We start from the raw sequence: 15,655 nt of genomic DNA, 5'->3' as shown, positions 1-15,655 counted from the left end.
AAACATATCAAGCTGCGTATAGAATCACTCTGTGCACTTTGCCATGTACCAGCATTCCCAGACCCCCATGCTTACCCTTCCACTCTCCACAATCTCCTTCTGCAGGTCTTTTGATGCCAGGACCAGCATTTGAATTGCCTGCATGAGACTTGTACAAGACCCCAAGATCCTGCAAAGGCATGAACAATTATTCTTTTTTACAATATTCTTTTCAGTGAAAAATAAACCGATTTGCTTTTTGTCAAGTGGCTTAGTTTCTAAAATGCCATGGAATTCTTTATAATCAATGAAGCACCAATATATTTATCTTGAAGGGAGCTCACCATATAACCAGAAAAAGGGTGCTCTACTTCAGTCCATTTCCAACATACCTTTATCATAGCTTACTGAGTTCAAAACCACAGTATTTATCTATATAGATATTTTTTATATAGATATTTTTGTAAATGGATCTCTCAGATCAGCGCACCTTCCCCTAATAAGGCTAAATGAGCCTAGCATATGTCTAGAAGGGGCGTAGCGCATTTATCTCTATTTTCAGTTAATGTATCCAAAAGTTTCACTAGGTTAAACAATATATTCAAGTACTTAGCTTATCCGATTTTCCCATATCCGGTATTCACTTATTTTTATTTTCAAAGACTGGAGACCAGATGTCACACCGACACAGATCCATGTTTCGCGTTATAAAATGCTGTTTCAAGGTAGTCTCCTATACAGGGGTGTATCTGGACTCCGGCGGTAGGGGGGGCCAGAGCCAGAGGGAGGGGGCACATTTTAGCCCCCCCCCCCGCCGCCACCGACCCCCCCCCGCCATTGTCAGAGCCCCCACCGCCACCAATGACTCTCTCCACCCCCCTCCCGCCGCCAACCCTCCCGCGCTGCTGTTGCTTACTTTTGCTGGCGGGGGACCCCAACCCCCGCCAGCCGAGGTCTGCTTCCACCTGCCGCTGCCTTAAAAACTTCTTCTTCAGCCGGCGGGGGACCCCAAACCCCCGCCAGCCGCCCCGAGGTGTTTAAAATTCATCTTCGGCCTCCGTGGCCGTGCTGCTGTTGATAGGCGCTGTTGAAATCCACTTCGGAGTCTGACGTCGTTGTACGTTGTACGTGCTGCGACGTCAGACTCCGAAGTGGATTCAACAGTGCCTATCAACAGCAGCACGGCCACGGAGGCCGAAGATGAATTTTAAACACCTCGGGGTGGCTGGCGGGGGTTTGGGGTCCCCCGCCAGCAAAAGTAAGCAACGGCAGCGGGGGAGGGTTGATGGCGGTAGGGGGGTCCAGGGCAAAATCTGCGGGGGCCCAGGCCCCTGAGGCCCCACGCAGATACGCCCCTGCTCCTATATATAAAGAAAATTTATAATCAATATATATATAGCACTATGTTTTGACCTGCAGTTAAGCTTTACTCACCACGCTATTGTCAAACTGTCTCCATCAGGGATGGCCGACATAAGCTTTCTACGGATTATATATCCGGTGACGTGGTGAGTAAAGCTTAACTGCAGGTCAAAACATAGTGCTATATATATATATTGATTATAAATTTTCTTTATATATAGGAGACTACCTTGAAACAGCGTTTTATAACGCGAAACATGGATCTGTGTCGGTGTGACATCTGGTCTCCAGTCTTTGAAAATAAAAATAAGTGAATACCGGATATGGGAAAATCAGATAAGCTAAGTACTTGAATATATTGCTTAACCTAGTGAAACTTTTGGATACATTAACTGAAAATAGAGAGAAATGCGCTACGCCCCTTCTAGACATATGCTAGGCTCATTTAGCCTTATTAGGGGAAGGTGCGCTGATCTGAGAGATCCATTTACAAAAATATCTATATAAAAAATATCTATATAGATAAATACTGTGGTTTTGAACTCAGTAAGCTATGATAAAGGTATGGAATTCTTTATGGCACTCCAACATAATAGCCCGGACAAAATAGCCCTATCCACTGAGAAAGCAGAACAAAAGGAATTGCTACAGATCCGTACACAGAAACTACAAACATGAAACAAGGAATCACAGACCAGTAATATAAAGGCAAAAAAAACTGAACTGGAAAATTGGAATCGGATTTAGAAGTCATATCAAAAATGCCCCTCCGCACTAACTCATATTATCATATACTCACACTCATTCCTACACTGGAATCAAACTCAACCCCAAATCTTGATAAAATTGTTATTTACCATAAATGTTCCTTCATTTCCTAGAGGCTTACACGGAATTGAGTGGCAGAGTGCTATTTTTAAAAAATGTCTTCCCCATTTTAGTAATAAATTCAACCTTCACAACACACTATACCACATTCAAAATATGTTATTTTACCCATATAATTCACAAATAAATTCAGGAGCAGAACAGGTAAAATATGCGGGGATAGGCCTTGTTTGTAAGAATACAATGTACAAACATTTACACAAACCGAAAATGTCCGGATAAGGTTATATATATGACAGAGTTACTCCCACTGTCTACGGATATGACTCAAACTGGTATCGTTCTGTACACCTCATGAATTTTCCACAAGGAAGAACCTAATGACAGAAGTGTAGCACCCAACCATTCTAACGAGAGAAGGTACTGTAACTTCCATTTCATATATACTTTTTACCTCCCTCCCCCTATTCCCAGTGAGTAAAGGTTTTCCCAAGAACGGAGCTTCGACTTAAACATATATCTTCAGATTTGTAAGCAAACAAATGTTCTCAAAAAATGTTGAGCGTGTTAAAAGTAGTTGTGAATGTGTACTGGTACTTTTGGTGGGATAATTTTCAAAGGAAAACTAAGCACATATTTCCCTTTGAAAATTGATCTGACTTACAGGCATTCTGGATGCACATATTAGGTGGACTGTTACAAATTACCCTCTATGGTAGACTTGTCCAACTTACGGCCTGCAGGTCAAACCCTGGCCCCAAGTGCTTTTTCTGGCCCTCAGAAACTTGACAATTCTTGTCCTGCTTCCCCACTGCAACTCAGCTCTCCGTAAGCAGGAGCTGCGTGGTGCCAGAAGTTTAGATTGATCTCACAATTTCAAGTATTGTGAAAGCCAAGTCGTGATGAGGAAGCAGGACTCCTACTGTTTATTCTGCAGCCAAAGCCAGATGAGGGAAAAGAAACTGTGAGAAAGCTGAGGGGGTTACACGAATGAGGGAGAGACTGAGTGAAAGTTTGGGAGGGGACAATGCACAATCATATTTTGCCATTATATACTGAAACATATGTATGTAGTGGGGTAATTTTATTAAACAATTTTTTTGGATGTAAAGGTAAAATTATGTATAATCATACCTGATAATTTTCTTTCCATTAATCATAGCTGATCAATCCATAGACTGGTGGGTTGTGTCCATCTACCAGCAGGTGGAGATAGAGAGCAAACTTTTGCCTCCCTATATGTGGTCATGTGCTGCCGGAAACTCCTCAGTATGTCGATATCAAAGCTCCATCCGCAGGACTCAGCACTTAGAGAATTACACCCACGAAGGGACACTCTGCCCAGCTCACCACCGCCGAAACAGGGGAGGGGAATTAACCCAGCTCATCCCCACACAAGTGGGGGAGGGGAATCCGTCCAGCTCATCCCCGCGGAGCGGGGGAGGGACACCACACCCGCCGATGCGGGGGGATCTGGCTTATCCTGCAACCGCAACCGCGGGAGGAGCTGACTGACCCTAACACCGCCGAAGCGGGAGGGGTACAAAGCTGCCCTACAGCCGCACGAAGCGGGAGGGAGTGCCGGCAGAATTTATGTCTCAATCCAGCCCCGTAAAACGGGGGGGAGAGGAATGCAGCAGCTCACTGTAACACAAACTCGTCTCAACTCTTGAAGAATCCAAGTGAAAGAAGAACTTGAACACGAAGTCCTCCTGAAGTAACTGAAGGCTAAACTTGAACCTAAAATTCAACCAGAATATAAACAGTACAGATATCTGGGAGGGGCTATGGATTGATCAGCTATGATTAATGGAAAGAAAATTATCAGGTATGATTATACATAATTTTACCTTCCATATCATCAAGCTGATCAATCCATAGACTGGTGGGATGTACCGAAGCAGTACTCACCCAGGGCGGGACATAGAAATCCCTGACCTCAACACTGAAGCTCCAAACCGGGCCTCCGCCCGTGCAGCCACAGTCAAACGGTAATGCTTGGAGAATGTATGAGCCGAAGCCCACGTTGCCGCCTTGCATATCTCTTCCAAGGAGACGGATCCGGCCTCTGCCATCGAGGCCGCCTGAGCTCTCGTGGAGTGAGCCTTCAGCTGGATAGGCGGCACCTTCCCCGCGGCCACATAAGCCGCTGCAATGGCTTCCTTGACCCATCTTGCCACTGTAGGCTTAGCAGCCTGCAGACCCTTACGAGGACCTGCAAACAGGACAAACAGATGATCCGATTTCCGGAAATCATTGGTCACTTCCAAGTATCTGATGATGACTCGTCTCACATCCAGATATTCAAGAGCGGAGTACTCCTCTGGGTAGTCCTCCCTACGAAAGGAAGGGAGACAGAGCTGCTGATTCACATGGAAGCGAGAACCAATCTTGGGCAGGAAGGAAGGCACTGTGCGAATAGTCACTCCTGCCTCAGTGAACTGCAGAAAAGGCTCTCGACATGAGAGCGCCTGGAGCTCGGAAACTCTTCTGGCTGAAGTGATAGCCACCAAAAAGACTGCTTTCAACGTCAGGTCTTTCAGAGATGCCCTCGACAAGGGTTCCAAAGGCGGCTTCTGCAATGCTCTTAGCACCAGGTTGAGATTCCACGCAGGCACCACTGAGTGCAGAGGAGGGCGCAGGTGATTAACTCCCTTGAGAAAGCGCACCACATCTGGCTGCGAAGCCAGGGAAGCACCCTTCAGGCGGCCCCTGAAGCAAGCCAGAGCCGCTACCTGGACTTTAAGGGAACTGAGCGACAGGCCTTTCTCCAGACCTTCTTGCAGGAACGCCAACACTGAAGAAATTGGAGCAGTGAAGGGAGAAAGTGAGCCTGCTTCACACCATGCTGCAAAGATACGCCAAACCCTGGCGTAAGCAGTAGAAGTAGAGCGCTTCCTCGCTCTCAGCATAGTGGCGATGACCTTGTCTGAGAAGCCCTTCTTCCTCAGACGCTGCCGCTCAATAGCCAGGCCGCAAGACCAAAGGGAGAGGGATCCTCCATCACCACGGGACCCTGATGTAACAGGCCCTGCTCCACTGACAGCCGCAGAGGATCGTCGACTGAGAGCCTGAACAAGTCCGCATACCAGGGACGTCTGGGCCAATCCGGACCCACCAGGATTACCCTGCCGGGATGCTTTGCCACCCGGTCTAGCACCCTGCCCAACATGGGCCAGGGCGGGAACACATAGAGGAGCTCTTGTGTCGGCCACTGTTGGAGAAGAGCATCTACTCCCAGGGATCGAGGGTCCCGTCCTCTGCTGAAAAAGCGCGGCACTTGGCCATTGGCCGATGACGCCATCAGATCTAGGCTCGGCTGGCCCCAGCGCTTCGTGATGTCCAAGAACGCCTGAGCAGATAGTTGCCACTCTCCGGGCTCCAAGGTATGGCGACTGAGAAAGTCCGCCTTGACATTCATGACTCCGGCAATGTGGGCCGCTAAAAGCTGCTCCAGGTTCGCTTCCGCCCACTGGCAAAGACTCATAGCCTCCTTGGCTAGAGGGGCGCTCTTGGTACCTCCCTGGCGGTTGATATAGGCCACAGCCGTGGCATTGTCCGACAGGACCCGTACAGGCTTCAACACCAGTACCGGGATGAACTCCAATAACACCAACCGAATGGCTCTGAGTTCCAGGAGGTTGATAGACCACTTGCCTCTGCAGGAGACTAGAGCCCCTGCGCTGTCCTTCCCAAGCAGTGGGCTCCCCAGCCCATCAAAGAGGCGTCTGTCGTGACGACAATCCACTCCGGGGTCACCAGAGGCAATCCTGCAGACAACTTGTCTGTCTGCGTCCACCAGCTCAGCGCCTTGCGCACTGCTGGGTCCACGGGAAGGCGCACAGCATAATCCTCCGACATCGGAGTCCAGCGCAGCAGCAGAGATAGCTGTAGTGGTCTCATATGAGCCCTGGCCCAGGGCACTACTTCCATCGTGGCCGTCATAGAGCCCAACAGCTGCACGTAGTCCCAAGCCCGAATAGGAGAGGCTACTAGGAACTAGTCCACCTGAGCCTGAAGCTTGACAATCCGATTGTCTGGCAGGAACACTCTGCCCACTTGGGTGTCGAATCGAACTCCCAGATACACCAGGGACTGAGTCGGGCGCAGCTGGCTCTTCTTCCAGTTGATGATCCATCCCAGGGAGCTCAAAAGAGCAACTACCCGGTCCATAGCTTTGCCGCACTCTGCATAAGAGGGGGCTCGGATCAACCAGTCGTCCAGATAAGGATGGACTTGTACTCCTTCCTTTAGCAGGAAGGCCGCTATGACCCCCATTACTTTGGAAAAGGTCCGCGGAGCAGTAGCCAACCCGAAAGGGAGGGCTCTGAACTGGAAGTGTCGTCTCAGGACTGTAAAACGCAGAAGGCGTTGGAGAGGAGGCCAGATGGGAATATGCAGGTACGCTTCCTTGATGTCCAAGGAAGCCAAGAACTCTCCTGCCTTCACTGCCGCTATAACAGAGCGGAGAGTCTCCATGCGAAAGTGCCTCACTTTCCAGGCCCGATTGACCCCTTTGAGGTCGAGGATAGGCCGGACAGAACCTCCTTTCTTTGGAACCACAAAGTAAATGGAGTAACGTCCCTTGCCAATCTGATTTTTTGGCACCGGAACGACCGCACCCAGGCGGATCAGGTTGTCCAAGGTCTGCTGCACTACCACAGCTTGACCGGAGACTTGCAGGGAGAGAGTACAAACCCGTCTCTTAAGGGTTGGCAGAACTCTAGCTTGTAGCCGTCTCTGATGACTTCCAGCACCCACGCGTCTGAAGTTATAGTGGTCCACTCGCTCAGAAACGAGGACAGCCGTCCTCCAATCTGCACTGGGGCGTGGACCAAGGCCCCGTCATTGGGTACGAGACCCTGGGGGAGGACCGGAGGGAGCACCTCCGGGACGGCGGTCTCTGCGAAAGGAATGCTGCTTGGGGGAGAAATTCCTCTTGAAGGAAGAGGGGGCAGAGGAACCCGACTTGCCCGGGCGGGTACCGAGGGGCTTCCTGCAACCGTCCTCTGGAGGTATCGGGACGAGTACTAACCCGAGCCCTGACCTCTGGTAATTTCTTGCCCTTAGACGTGCCGAGATCGGTCACGATTTTGTCCAGCTCGACCCCAAAGAGCAGCTTGCCTTTAAAAGGCAATCTAGCCAGGCGGGATTTAGAGGCGTGGTCAGCAGACCAATGTTTCAGCCAAAGCCACCGCCGCGCAGAGACTGTCTGAGCCATGCCTTTAGCTGAGGCTCTCCAGACATCATACAGCAAGTCTGCCAAATAGGCTAAGCCCGATTCCAGGGCCGGCCAATCAGCCCTCAAGGAATGATCCGAGGGGGAAGCCCGCTGCACCATAGTCCGGCACGCCCTGGCCACATAGGAGCCGCAAACTGAGGCCTGCAAACTTAAAGCAGCTGCCTCAAAGGACGACCTTAAGGCCGCCTCCAATCTTCTGTCTTGGGCGTCCTTTAGGGCCGTGCCACCTTCCACCGGCAACGCCGTTTTCTTAGTCACCGCAGTGATTAAAGAATCCACGGTAGGCCACAGATAGGCCTCACGTTCACTCACAGCCAAAGGATAGAGGCGGGACATAGCCCTAGCCACTTTAAGGCTCGTTTCCGGGACATCCCATTGAGCCGCAATTAAGGTGTGCATGGCATCATGCACGTGGAAGGTTCTAGGCGGGCGCTTCGTCCCCAGCATAATGGCAGAGCCAACAGGGGCTGAGGGAGAGACGTCCTCCGGAGAGGAAATCTTCAAAGTGTCCATGGCCTGTAACAACAGGTTGGGCAAATCCTCTGGGCTAAAAAGCCGCGCTGCAGAGGGGTCATCCGCTCCATCCGAGCGGGGATCTATCTCCTCCAAGGAATCCGCAAAGGATCGTTGGGAGACCTCAGACACGCTGCCCTCATCTACATCGGAGGAGACAAAAGTCCTCCAAGGCCTGGAAATCAACCCGAGGGCGTTTACCTCTGGGAACCTCAACCTCTTTATCAGAAGAGGGAGCAGGGGCAGCGTTTTGCATGAGGAAAGCCTGATGCAGCAGCAAAACAAACTCGGGGGAGAAACCCCCCAGACTGTGCACTTCCGCAGCCTGGGCAACAGCCCTAGACGCACTCTCAACCGGCGCTCGCAATAGCGGGGGAGAGACATGCTGCGCATCCAAAATGGCGTCCGGCGCGAAACTCCGTGAAGGAGCCGCGCGGGAAGAACGGCGCTTAACTTTAGCCGCTTTTGTGCCGTCGCCCAAATTAAGGGCGTTCATGGCATTAATGTCTCCAACCTCAAGGGCGGCCCACGAAGAAGCCGTCCGAGCCGCGTGGCCGGCCAAGATGGCGGAGGCGAGGAGCGGGGGATGGGCGTTTATGGCGGGAAAAAACCGCCACGCCGGAGGAACGACCGGGACATCATCGGTCACTAAACTATCACCCATCAAGGGCGAATCAGGTTGTAAAACCCCCGCATCCCCTCTAGAAGCGCTCCAGCGATCCGGGGAGCGACCCTATGCGCCCTCGCCCTCCGACGCCATTGCCACGAGGAGAAGAATCGGGGAACCCCCTGCCCGCTATAAAAAGGTAAAATTACCTGCTTGCCGCTCCGAGCTGTAACGAACTGGTGTCCCAGTGAGTAGCTGCAATGAACGTTTAAAGAAACGTCGAATTAAACGCCTTTAAAGACGTTTAAAAATTTTTTTTTTTTTTTTTTTTTTAAACGGAGCCAGCGGGAGGGGGGAGAAAAGGAGGGACCTGGCGCCACCAGGTTTGCACTTGCTCAAGAAGAGCCCTCAACCCCAGGCACTCAACAAAACCTAAAAATTAGGCTTGGAGGCCTAGCCAGAGCTGCTGCTGTGTGTGACCACCACCTGCTGAGATAGAGAACATACTGAGGAGTTTCCGGCAGCACATGACCACATATAGGGAGGCAAAAGTTTGCTCTCTATCTCCACCTGCTGGTAGATGGACACAACCCACCAGTCTATGGATTGATCAGCTTGATGATATGGAACCTTGTTTTATCCCAGAAGTTACCCATGTATTAAGCAGGCACATAGAACACTTCTGTCTACTTTTCCTCGACTCGTGTGTAGGCATTGTTTGGGTGAAGTTTGGGCACAGTTATGGAGTTCACATGCATTTTATAAAAACACACACATACACGTTTACTTCATGCACATAAATTTATACCAGTTCCTGAGCAGGTGTAAATGATTTAGAGATGGGAGTACCTAGTGAGATAATTAAATTTGACAACACAAAGTTATTCAAATTTGTTAAATCGCGAGAGGACTGTGAAAACTTAAAAGAGGACCTTACGAGACTGGTAGACTGGGCATCTAAATGGCAGATGACGTTAAATATGAGCAAGTGCAAACTGATGCATGTGGGAAAGAGGAACCCGAACTATCTCTCTATATAAAAGGCAAAACCAACGTTCTATGAAGCCTCCAGCCGGAAGTGTGAAGGGGGCGAGATATCCGGTTTCCCTATGAGTGTCTGCCCCGCCCTCTCTGTAACACAGTCAGTGAAGGAAAACAGCTGAGCACGAAATCAAATCGCTGGCTCTGTAACAGTGAAGGACTCAGAGGGGGGAGGGGAGAGAGGCCAGAGGGCAGGGACACACACACTCCCACATGCACACAGAAGAAAACATTGCTAGCCCCCGTTTCATTTGCATCAGAAACGGGGCTTTTTTACTATCTCTCTATATAAAAGGCAACACCAACGTTCTATGAAGCCTCCAGCCGGAAGTGTGAAGGGGGCGAGATATCCGGTTTCCCTATGAGTGTCTGCCCCGCCCTCTCTGTAACACAGTCAGTGAAGGAAAACAGCAGAGCACGAAATCAAATCGCTGGCTCTGTAACAGTGAAGGACTCAGAGGGGGGAGGGGAGAGAGGGGAGAGAGGCCAGAGGGCAGGGACACACACACTCCCACATGCACACAGAAGAAAACATTGCTAGCCCCCGTTTCATTTGCATCAGAAACGGGGCTTTTTTACTAGTAGCTACATAATGCAAGGTTCCACGTTAGGAGTCACCGACCAAGAAAGGGATCGCGGCATCATTGTTGATGATACGTGGAAATGCTCTGCTCAGTGTGCTGTGGCAGCTAAGAAAGCAAATAGAATGTTAGGTATTATTAGGAAAGGAATGGAAAACAAAAATGAGGACGTTATAATGCCTTTGTATCGGTCCATGGTGCGACCACATCTTGAATATTGTGTTCAATTCTGGTTGCCGCATCTCAAAAAAGATATAGTGGAATTAGAAAAGGTACAGAGAAGGGCGACGAAAATGATAAAGGGGATGGGACAACTTCCCTATGAGGAAAGGCTGAAGCGTCTAGGGCTCTTCAGCTTGGAGAAGAGACGGCTGAGGGGAGATATGATAGAGGTCTATAAAATAATGAGGGGAGTGGAAAGGATAGATGTGAAGCATCTTAATACTAATCAGAGGAAATGTTTCTTCACTCAACGTGTAATTAAACTCTGGAATTCGTTGCCAGAAAATGTGGTAAAGGCGGTTAGCTTAGTGGGGTTTAAAAAGGGTCTGGACGGCTTCCTAAAGGAAAAGTCCATAGACCATTATTAAATTGACTTGGGAAAACCCACTGCTTATTTCTGGGATAAGCATCATAAAATGTATTTAGCTTTTCAGTGATTTTGCCAGGTATTTGTGACCTGGATTGACCACTGTTGGAAACAGGATACTGGGCTTGATGGACCTTTGGTCTGCCCCAGTGTGGCAATACTAATGTACTTATGTAAGCTCTGTTGAGCAGGGAATGTCTCTTACACGTTCAGTGTACATTGCTACATGCGTCTAGTAGCACTATAGAAATGATTAGTAGTAGTACTAGTAATTGAATGGGACTTTTTGAGTCAAGTATTGAGGCAGTCTGGGATAAGGGATAAATCTGTTACCTACTTAAGGAAATTATATAGCAAACTGGAAGCATGCTTTAATGGAGGATACTCTAACTGCTTTGAACTGGGTAGGTTCCCTGTCTCTGCTGCTCTTTGCTCACTCCTAGGAACCTCTAGCTCAGACAGTCAGATGAAATCCAGATATTGTGGGCAATGCTAAAGGCTATAAAATAATGCTGTTCACAAAAGATATTTTGCTGACACTCACTAGACCCACAATTGTGTTACCTACACCAACAGAAGAGTTAAGCAGGATTTAAAGCAAAGAACAATTAAGTTCTGGAACTCATTGCCGGAGGATGTGGTAACGGTGGTTAGTGTATCTGGGTTTCAAAAAGGGTTGGACGAGTTCTTGGAGGAAAAGTCCATACCCTGTTATTGAGATGGACATGGGGGAAGGCACTGTTTGCTTTGGGATTGGTAGCATGGAATGTTGCTACTAATTGGGATTCCGGAATCTTGTTACTCTTTGGGATTCTGGAATGTTGCTACTCTTTGGGTTTCTGCCAGGTACTTGTGACCCTGATTGGCCACTGCTGGAAGCAGGATACTGGGCTGAATGGACCACTGATTTGACCCAGTATGGCTGTTCTTATGGATAAGACTGGAGCACACAGTACACCATTTTCCCTTCAGATGGGTACAAGATCAAATAAAGTATTTAGGAGTAAAGATCACTAAAGACCTGAAAAATTTAGCAGAAATGAACTATCAAACCCATGATGATAACACTTTTCAAAATCTAGGAGCACGGCAAGATGATTACCTGCCTTGGTGGAACTGCCTGTATTAACATGAGCTTCCTTCCAAAATTACTGTACCTGTTCCAAACTTCAATGGTGCCTGTCCCACACGTGTTAAAATTGCAAAGGTTATTTTCCACTTAATCTGGAAGACTAGACCTCTTAGGGTGGTGTATACTATGTAGAAGAAAAGAATGGGGTGGTTCAGCCGGCCCTAATTTGTGTCAATGCCATTTTGAAAACTTTGGGCCTCTTTTACTAAACCGCTCTACTACTACTACTATTTAGCATTTCTATAGCGCTACAAGGCATACGCAGCGCTGCACAAACATAGAAGAAAGACAGTCCCTGCTCAAAGAGCGTACAATCTAATAGACAAAAAATAAAGTAAGCAAATCAAATCAATTAATGTGAACGAGAAGGAAGAGAGGAGGGTAGGTGGAGGCGAGTGGTTACGAGTCAAAAGCAATGTTAAAGAGGTGGGCTTTCAGTCTAGATTTAAAGGTGGCCAAGGATGGGGCAAGACGTAGGGGCTCAGGAAGTTTATTCCAGGCGTAGGGTGCAGCGAGACAGAAGGCGCGAAGTCTGGAGTTGGCAGTAGTGGAGAAGGGTACAGATAAGAAGGATTTATCCATGGAGCGGAGTGCACGGGAAGGGGTGTAGGGAAGGACGAGTGTGGAGAGATACTGGGGAGCAGCAGAGTAGAAGAAGTTTGAACAGGATGCGAAAACGGATAGGGAGCCAGTGAAGGGTCTTGAGGAGAGGGGTAGTATGAGTAACGCTCTAGATATTCTTGGATGGCAAGCTGGGAATTGCTAGTGCGATTTAGTAAAAGAGGCTCTTTTGAGTGGAGGAATGGTTCCTAAGAAAAGAGATGGATAAAGCTGGAGCAATTCTATGTGATATACAACCCTCTAACATGTCTACCTTGGAATCCCAAAACAGGACAAGAGGAAAGACTTGAACAACCACTTTGTGACACATGTCTTGTAGGTATGGAAAACTGTACGGGGGTGGGGGGAGGACACACAATTCTTCATCTGTGATCCAATGGTTCTGATCTGTCAGGTACAATGTCCTCCATCCCGCCCAATTTGAGATATAGTTTGGACTGCCTAATTCTGATTTCTATGACTTTTACAGATGAGACATTTTATGAGGCAATCAAAGTCTGCAGCTACAGTGCAAAAGAATCTATAGTCATGGAAAAATGATTTCTATCACAAAGAGGGACAAAGGATACGATATCAAATCTCTATAGGATAATACGAGGACGTGCATATTTTGTGATGATAAATGTATGAAAGCCTTGGAGCAAGACTTGAAAGAGGAGTTAGAGAATACAATGTGGGAAGAATATTCTGTCAGGTGGAATACCTTTTATTTCTACCCTTAGTCAAAAAAAAAACAAAAACAAAAACACAGCAACAGGATATTATATAGATGGTACCTAATCCCTGGAGAGGCTAAAGAAAATATATCCAGGGTGCACAGAAACTGTGATGGACAAGGCTCCCTTTTGCCATATTTGGTGAGAAAGCCTAAAGATGGAGGGAAGTTCAGTGAGAGCTGCTTCTGTAAGTGAAAAGAGCTGTGGAGGAAAAGGAAGGAACTTTGGTAGGTCTTTTTCTCTCAACAGGTACTACAACTGAAGTATGATCAGGAAACCTTGGGTCACCTTAGCTTTAAGAGATAAATCATTAGATACTTGAAGGGATTCAGGAATAACACTTCCCTTGGTTCCGCGGAATCTTAGCGGAGATTGGGTGGCGATGCTGGTAATTGGGAAACAAAATGGGAGCTGGGCAGACTTCTACAGTCTATGCCCTGATTGTGACTGAATAGCTAGGGATGGGCTGGAATGTAAATTTTAAAGGGCTTCGACGTTAGCTCCAGAACTTAGTAGAAGAAGAGTTCTGGGCAGACTTCTACATTCTGTGCCCTGAGTATGACCAGGACAAATCAAACTCGGGTATAGAGTATCACATACCATGTAAAATGAGTTTATCTTGTTGGGCAGACTGGATGGACCGTATAGGTCTTTATCTGCCGTCATATACTGTTACTATGTAAAGCTGTTGTCCTTGTTACAGCTTCTACCTCTGTCTAAATGGAAAGTTGATCCAAAGCGAGGCATTGATTCCATGTGCAAAATATCTGCAGGTTAAATCCATCATGAAAGAAGAGGAAGAACTGATGAGATGCTTCAGCACAAAACACAGCTGCAAGACTAATATTCAGAAGAAATAGATTCGAAAGCGCAAAACAGTTGCTCCAAAACCTACACTGGCTACCCAATAAATCATGTATTTCCTTCAAGATATGCTCACTGGCCTACAGAATAATTTTCGGCCTAGCACTGGAATACATTCCAAACCTAATAGAATTACCTATACACAACGCACTCAAGGGAGCAAGAACCTACCTCACACTACACTTTCTCAAATGTCAAGGACATTAGGACAAAAGTTCTAAAGTGCAGGTAATTGGGTGTTTCGAGGGTTTTCAGAAATTTAAGTGTATAGTTATAGAATATGGCCCTGTGCGTATAAATCTACTCACCGGGATTTATGCCATGTTTTCGTGCTGCGTAGTTTTGGGCGCTGAGATATCAAATAAACGTATTCTATAATCGGTGCCTAAATCTAGGTGCTCAATATAGAATATGCTTAGTCGGCACTGATGTCAGCACCAATTTTTTAGGCATGATATATAGATTCTCCCCCTTAATCTGTACTTGCAGTTTGCTTAGTTCAAATTTAATGCCAAGAAGTCCAGAGTGAGGCACTTGGGGAGCAGAAACTCAAAGGAGATGTACCTTGGGAGAGATTGATAAAACTCAACTCAGGAGAGGGACCTTGGGGTGATTGTGCTGCCCCCATATTCATGGGGGCAGAGGGCATTATTGTGTATAATTAATAGGAATATTATTTGTCTAGACAGCACAGTTTACTGGGGTAGTCCCCCCCCCCCCCCGACCATCTACAGTTGCAGTGTCCTGTGATTGGCTCCTTGTGAACTTGTTTCTATTGGTTGTTAGCTCTGAGTTAAGGCCTGCCCTCTTTCCTTGCCCCCGCAGGCTAGGTGTGAGAGGCACAGTGTTGCCAGAGCTGCGGGTTTCTTACCCAATTGGGCTCCTTTCCGCAAGCTGCTATGGCTTTTTCACACCGCATGCGGGTTGCGGGATTTTGGGCGGCTTTTTTAAGCCCCGCTGGCGTTTTTTTCGCCCACTGTGGTTTTTTTCCCCGTGGCCGCTGGCTGGCTGGTTTTCCCGCAGCCAGTAGAAGCCCCACCAAGGCGGGCTTAATGATGTCATTTGTATGCAAATGGACTGATTAATATTTATTAATGATGTCAATCGTATGCAAATTGACTTTGTGCGGTTTTGGGCTGGCTTTGGGCGTGACAAACTTTTTCCATCTGGCAACACTGGGCTCAGTCTGTGCTTTGCACGTCACATGCTAGCAGCTTTCCTGAGAGCTGACCTTTCTTGGTTCCACTGTGGTTTCCTCAAGGTTTTTTTTTTACCTTCTCTTTCTCCTCACTCACTCTCTCTCTCTTAGGTTGCTGTAAAAGGCATTTTCCCTGTGCTTCTCCCTGTTTGAGTTTACAGCTTTGCCTCTCAGCAGTGCTGATATCTGGCCTCTCTTTGCCTCTGAGGTGGCAGGGTATGGACTCCATGTTGCAAAAGGCACAGTTCTTACAGGCAGCCGAGTTGTAGATGGGATTCTCTTTGTGTATTGGGAGAATTGCAATAAAGATTTGCCTAAGAACTGACAGTCTAGTGGTATAGATTTCTACTCGGGGAGGTGGAGGTTTAACTGACTGTGAGGT

The 15,655-nt window shown here is 47.9% G+C and overlaps 1 protein-coding gene across 2 annotated transcripts in view; it reads right to left on the bottom strand.

The window, feature by feature from the left end:
• Nucleotides 1–15,655, bottom strand: part of HIP1 (huntingtin interacting protein 1) — a 320,025-nt gene that overhangs the window by 29,071 nt on the left and 275,299 nt on the right. For both annotated transcript variants that reach the window (XM_030222554.1, XM_030222555.1), the window contains one exon: nucleotides 76–169. In XM_030222554.1, coding sequence (XP_030078414.1) covers nucleotides 76–169 — 94 coding nt within the window. The remainder of the gene's footprint in view (nucleotides 1–75; nucleotides 170–15,655) is intronic.

Source organism: Microcaecilia unicolor, chromosome 13, assembly GCF_901765095.1.
Source record: "Microcaecilia unicolor chromosome 13, aMicUni1.1, whole genome shotgun sequence".
NCBI lineage: Eukaryota > Metazoa > Chordata > Amphibia > Gymnophiona > Siphonopidae > Microcaecilia > Microcaecilia unicolor.
The sequence above is the reverse complement of the archived record's forward strand: the minus strand, read 5'-3'. Positions and strand labels throughout refer to the sequence as shown.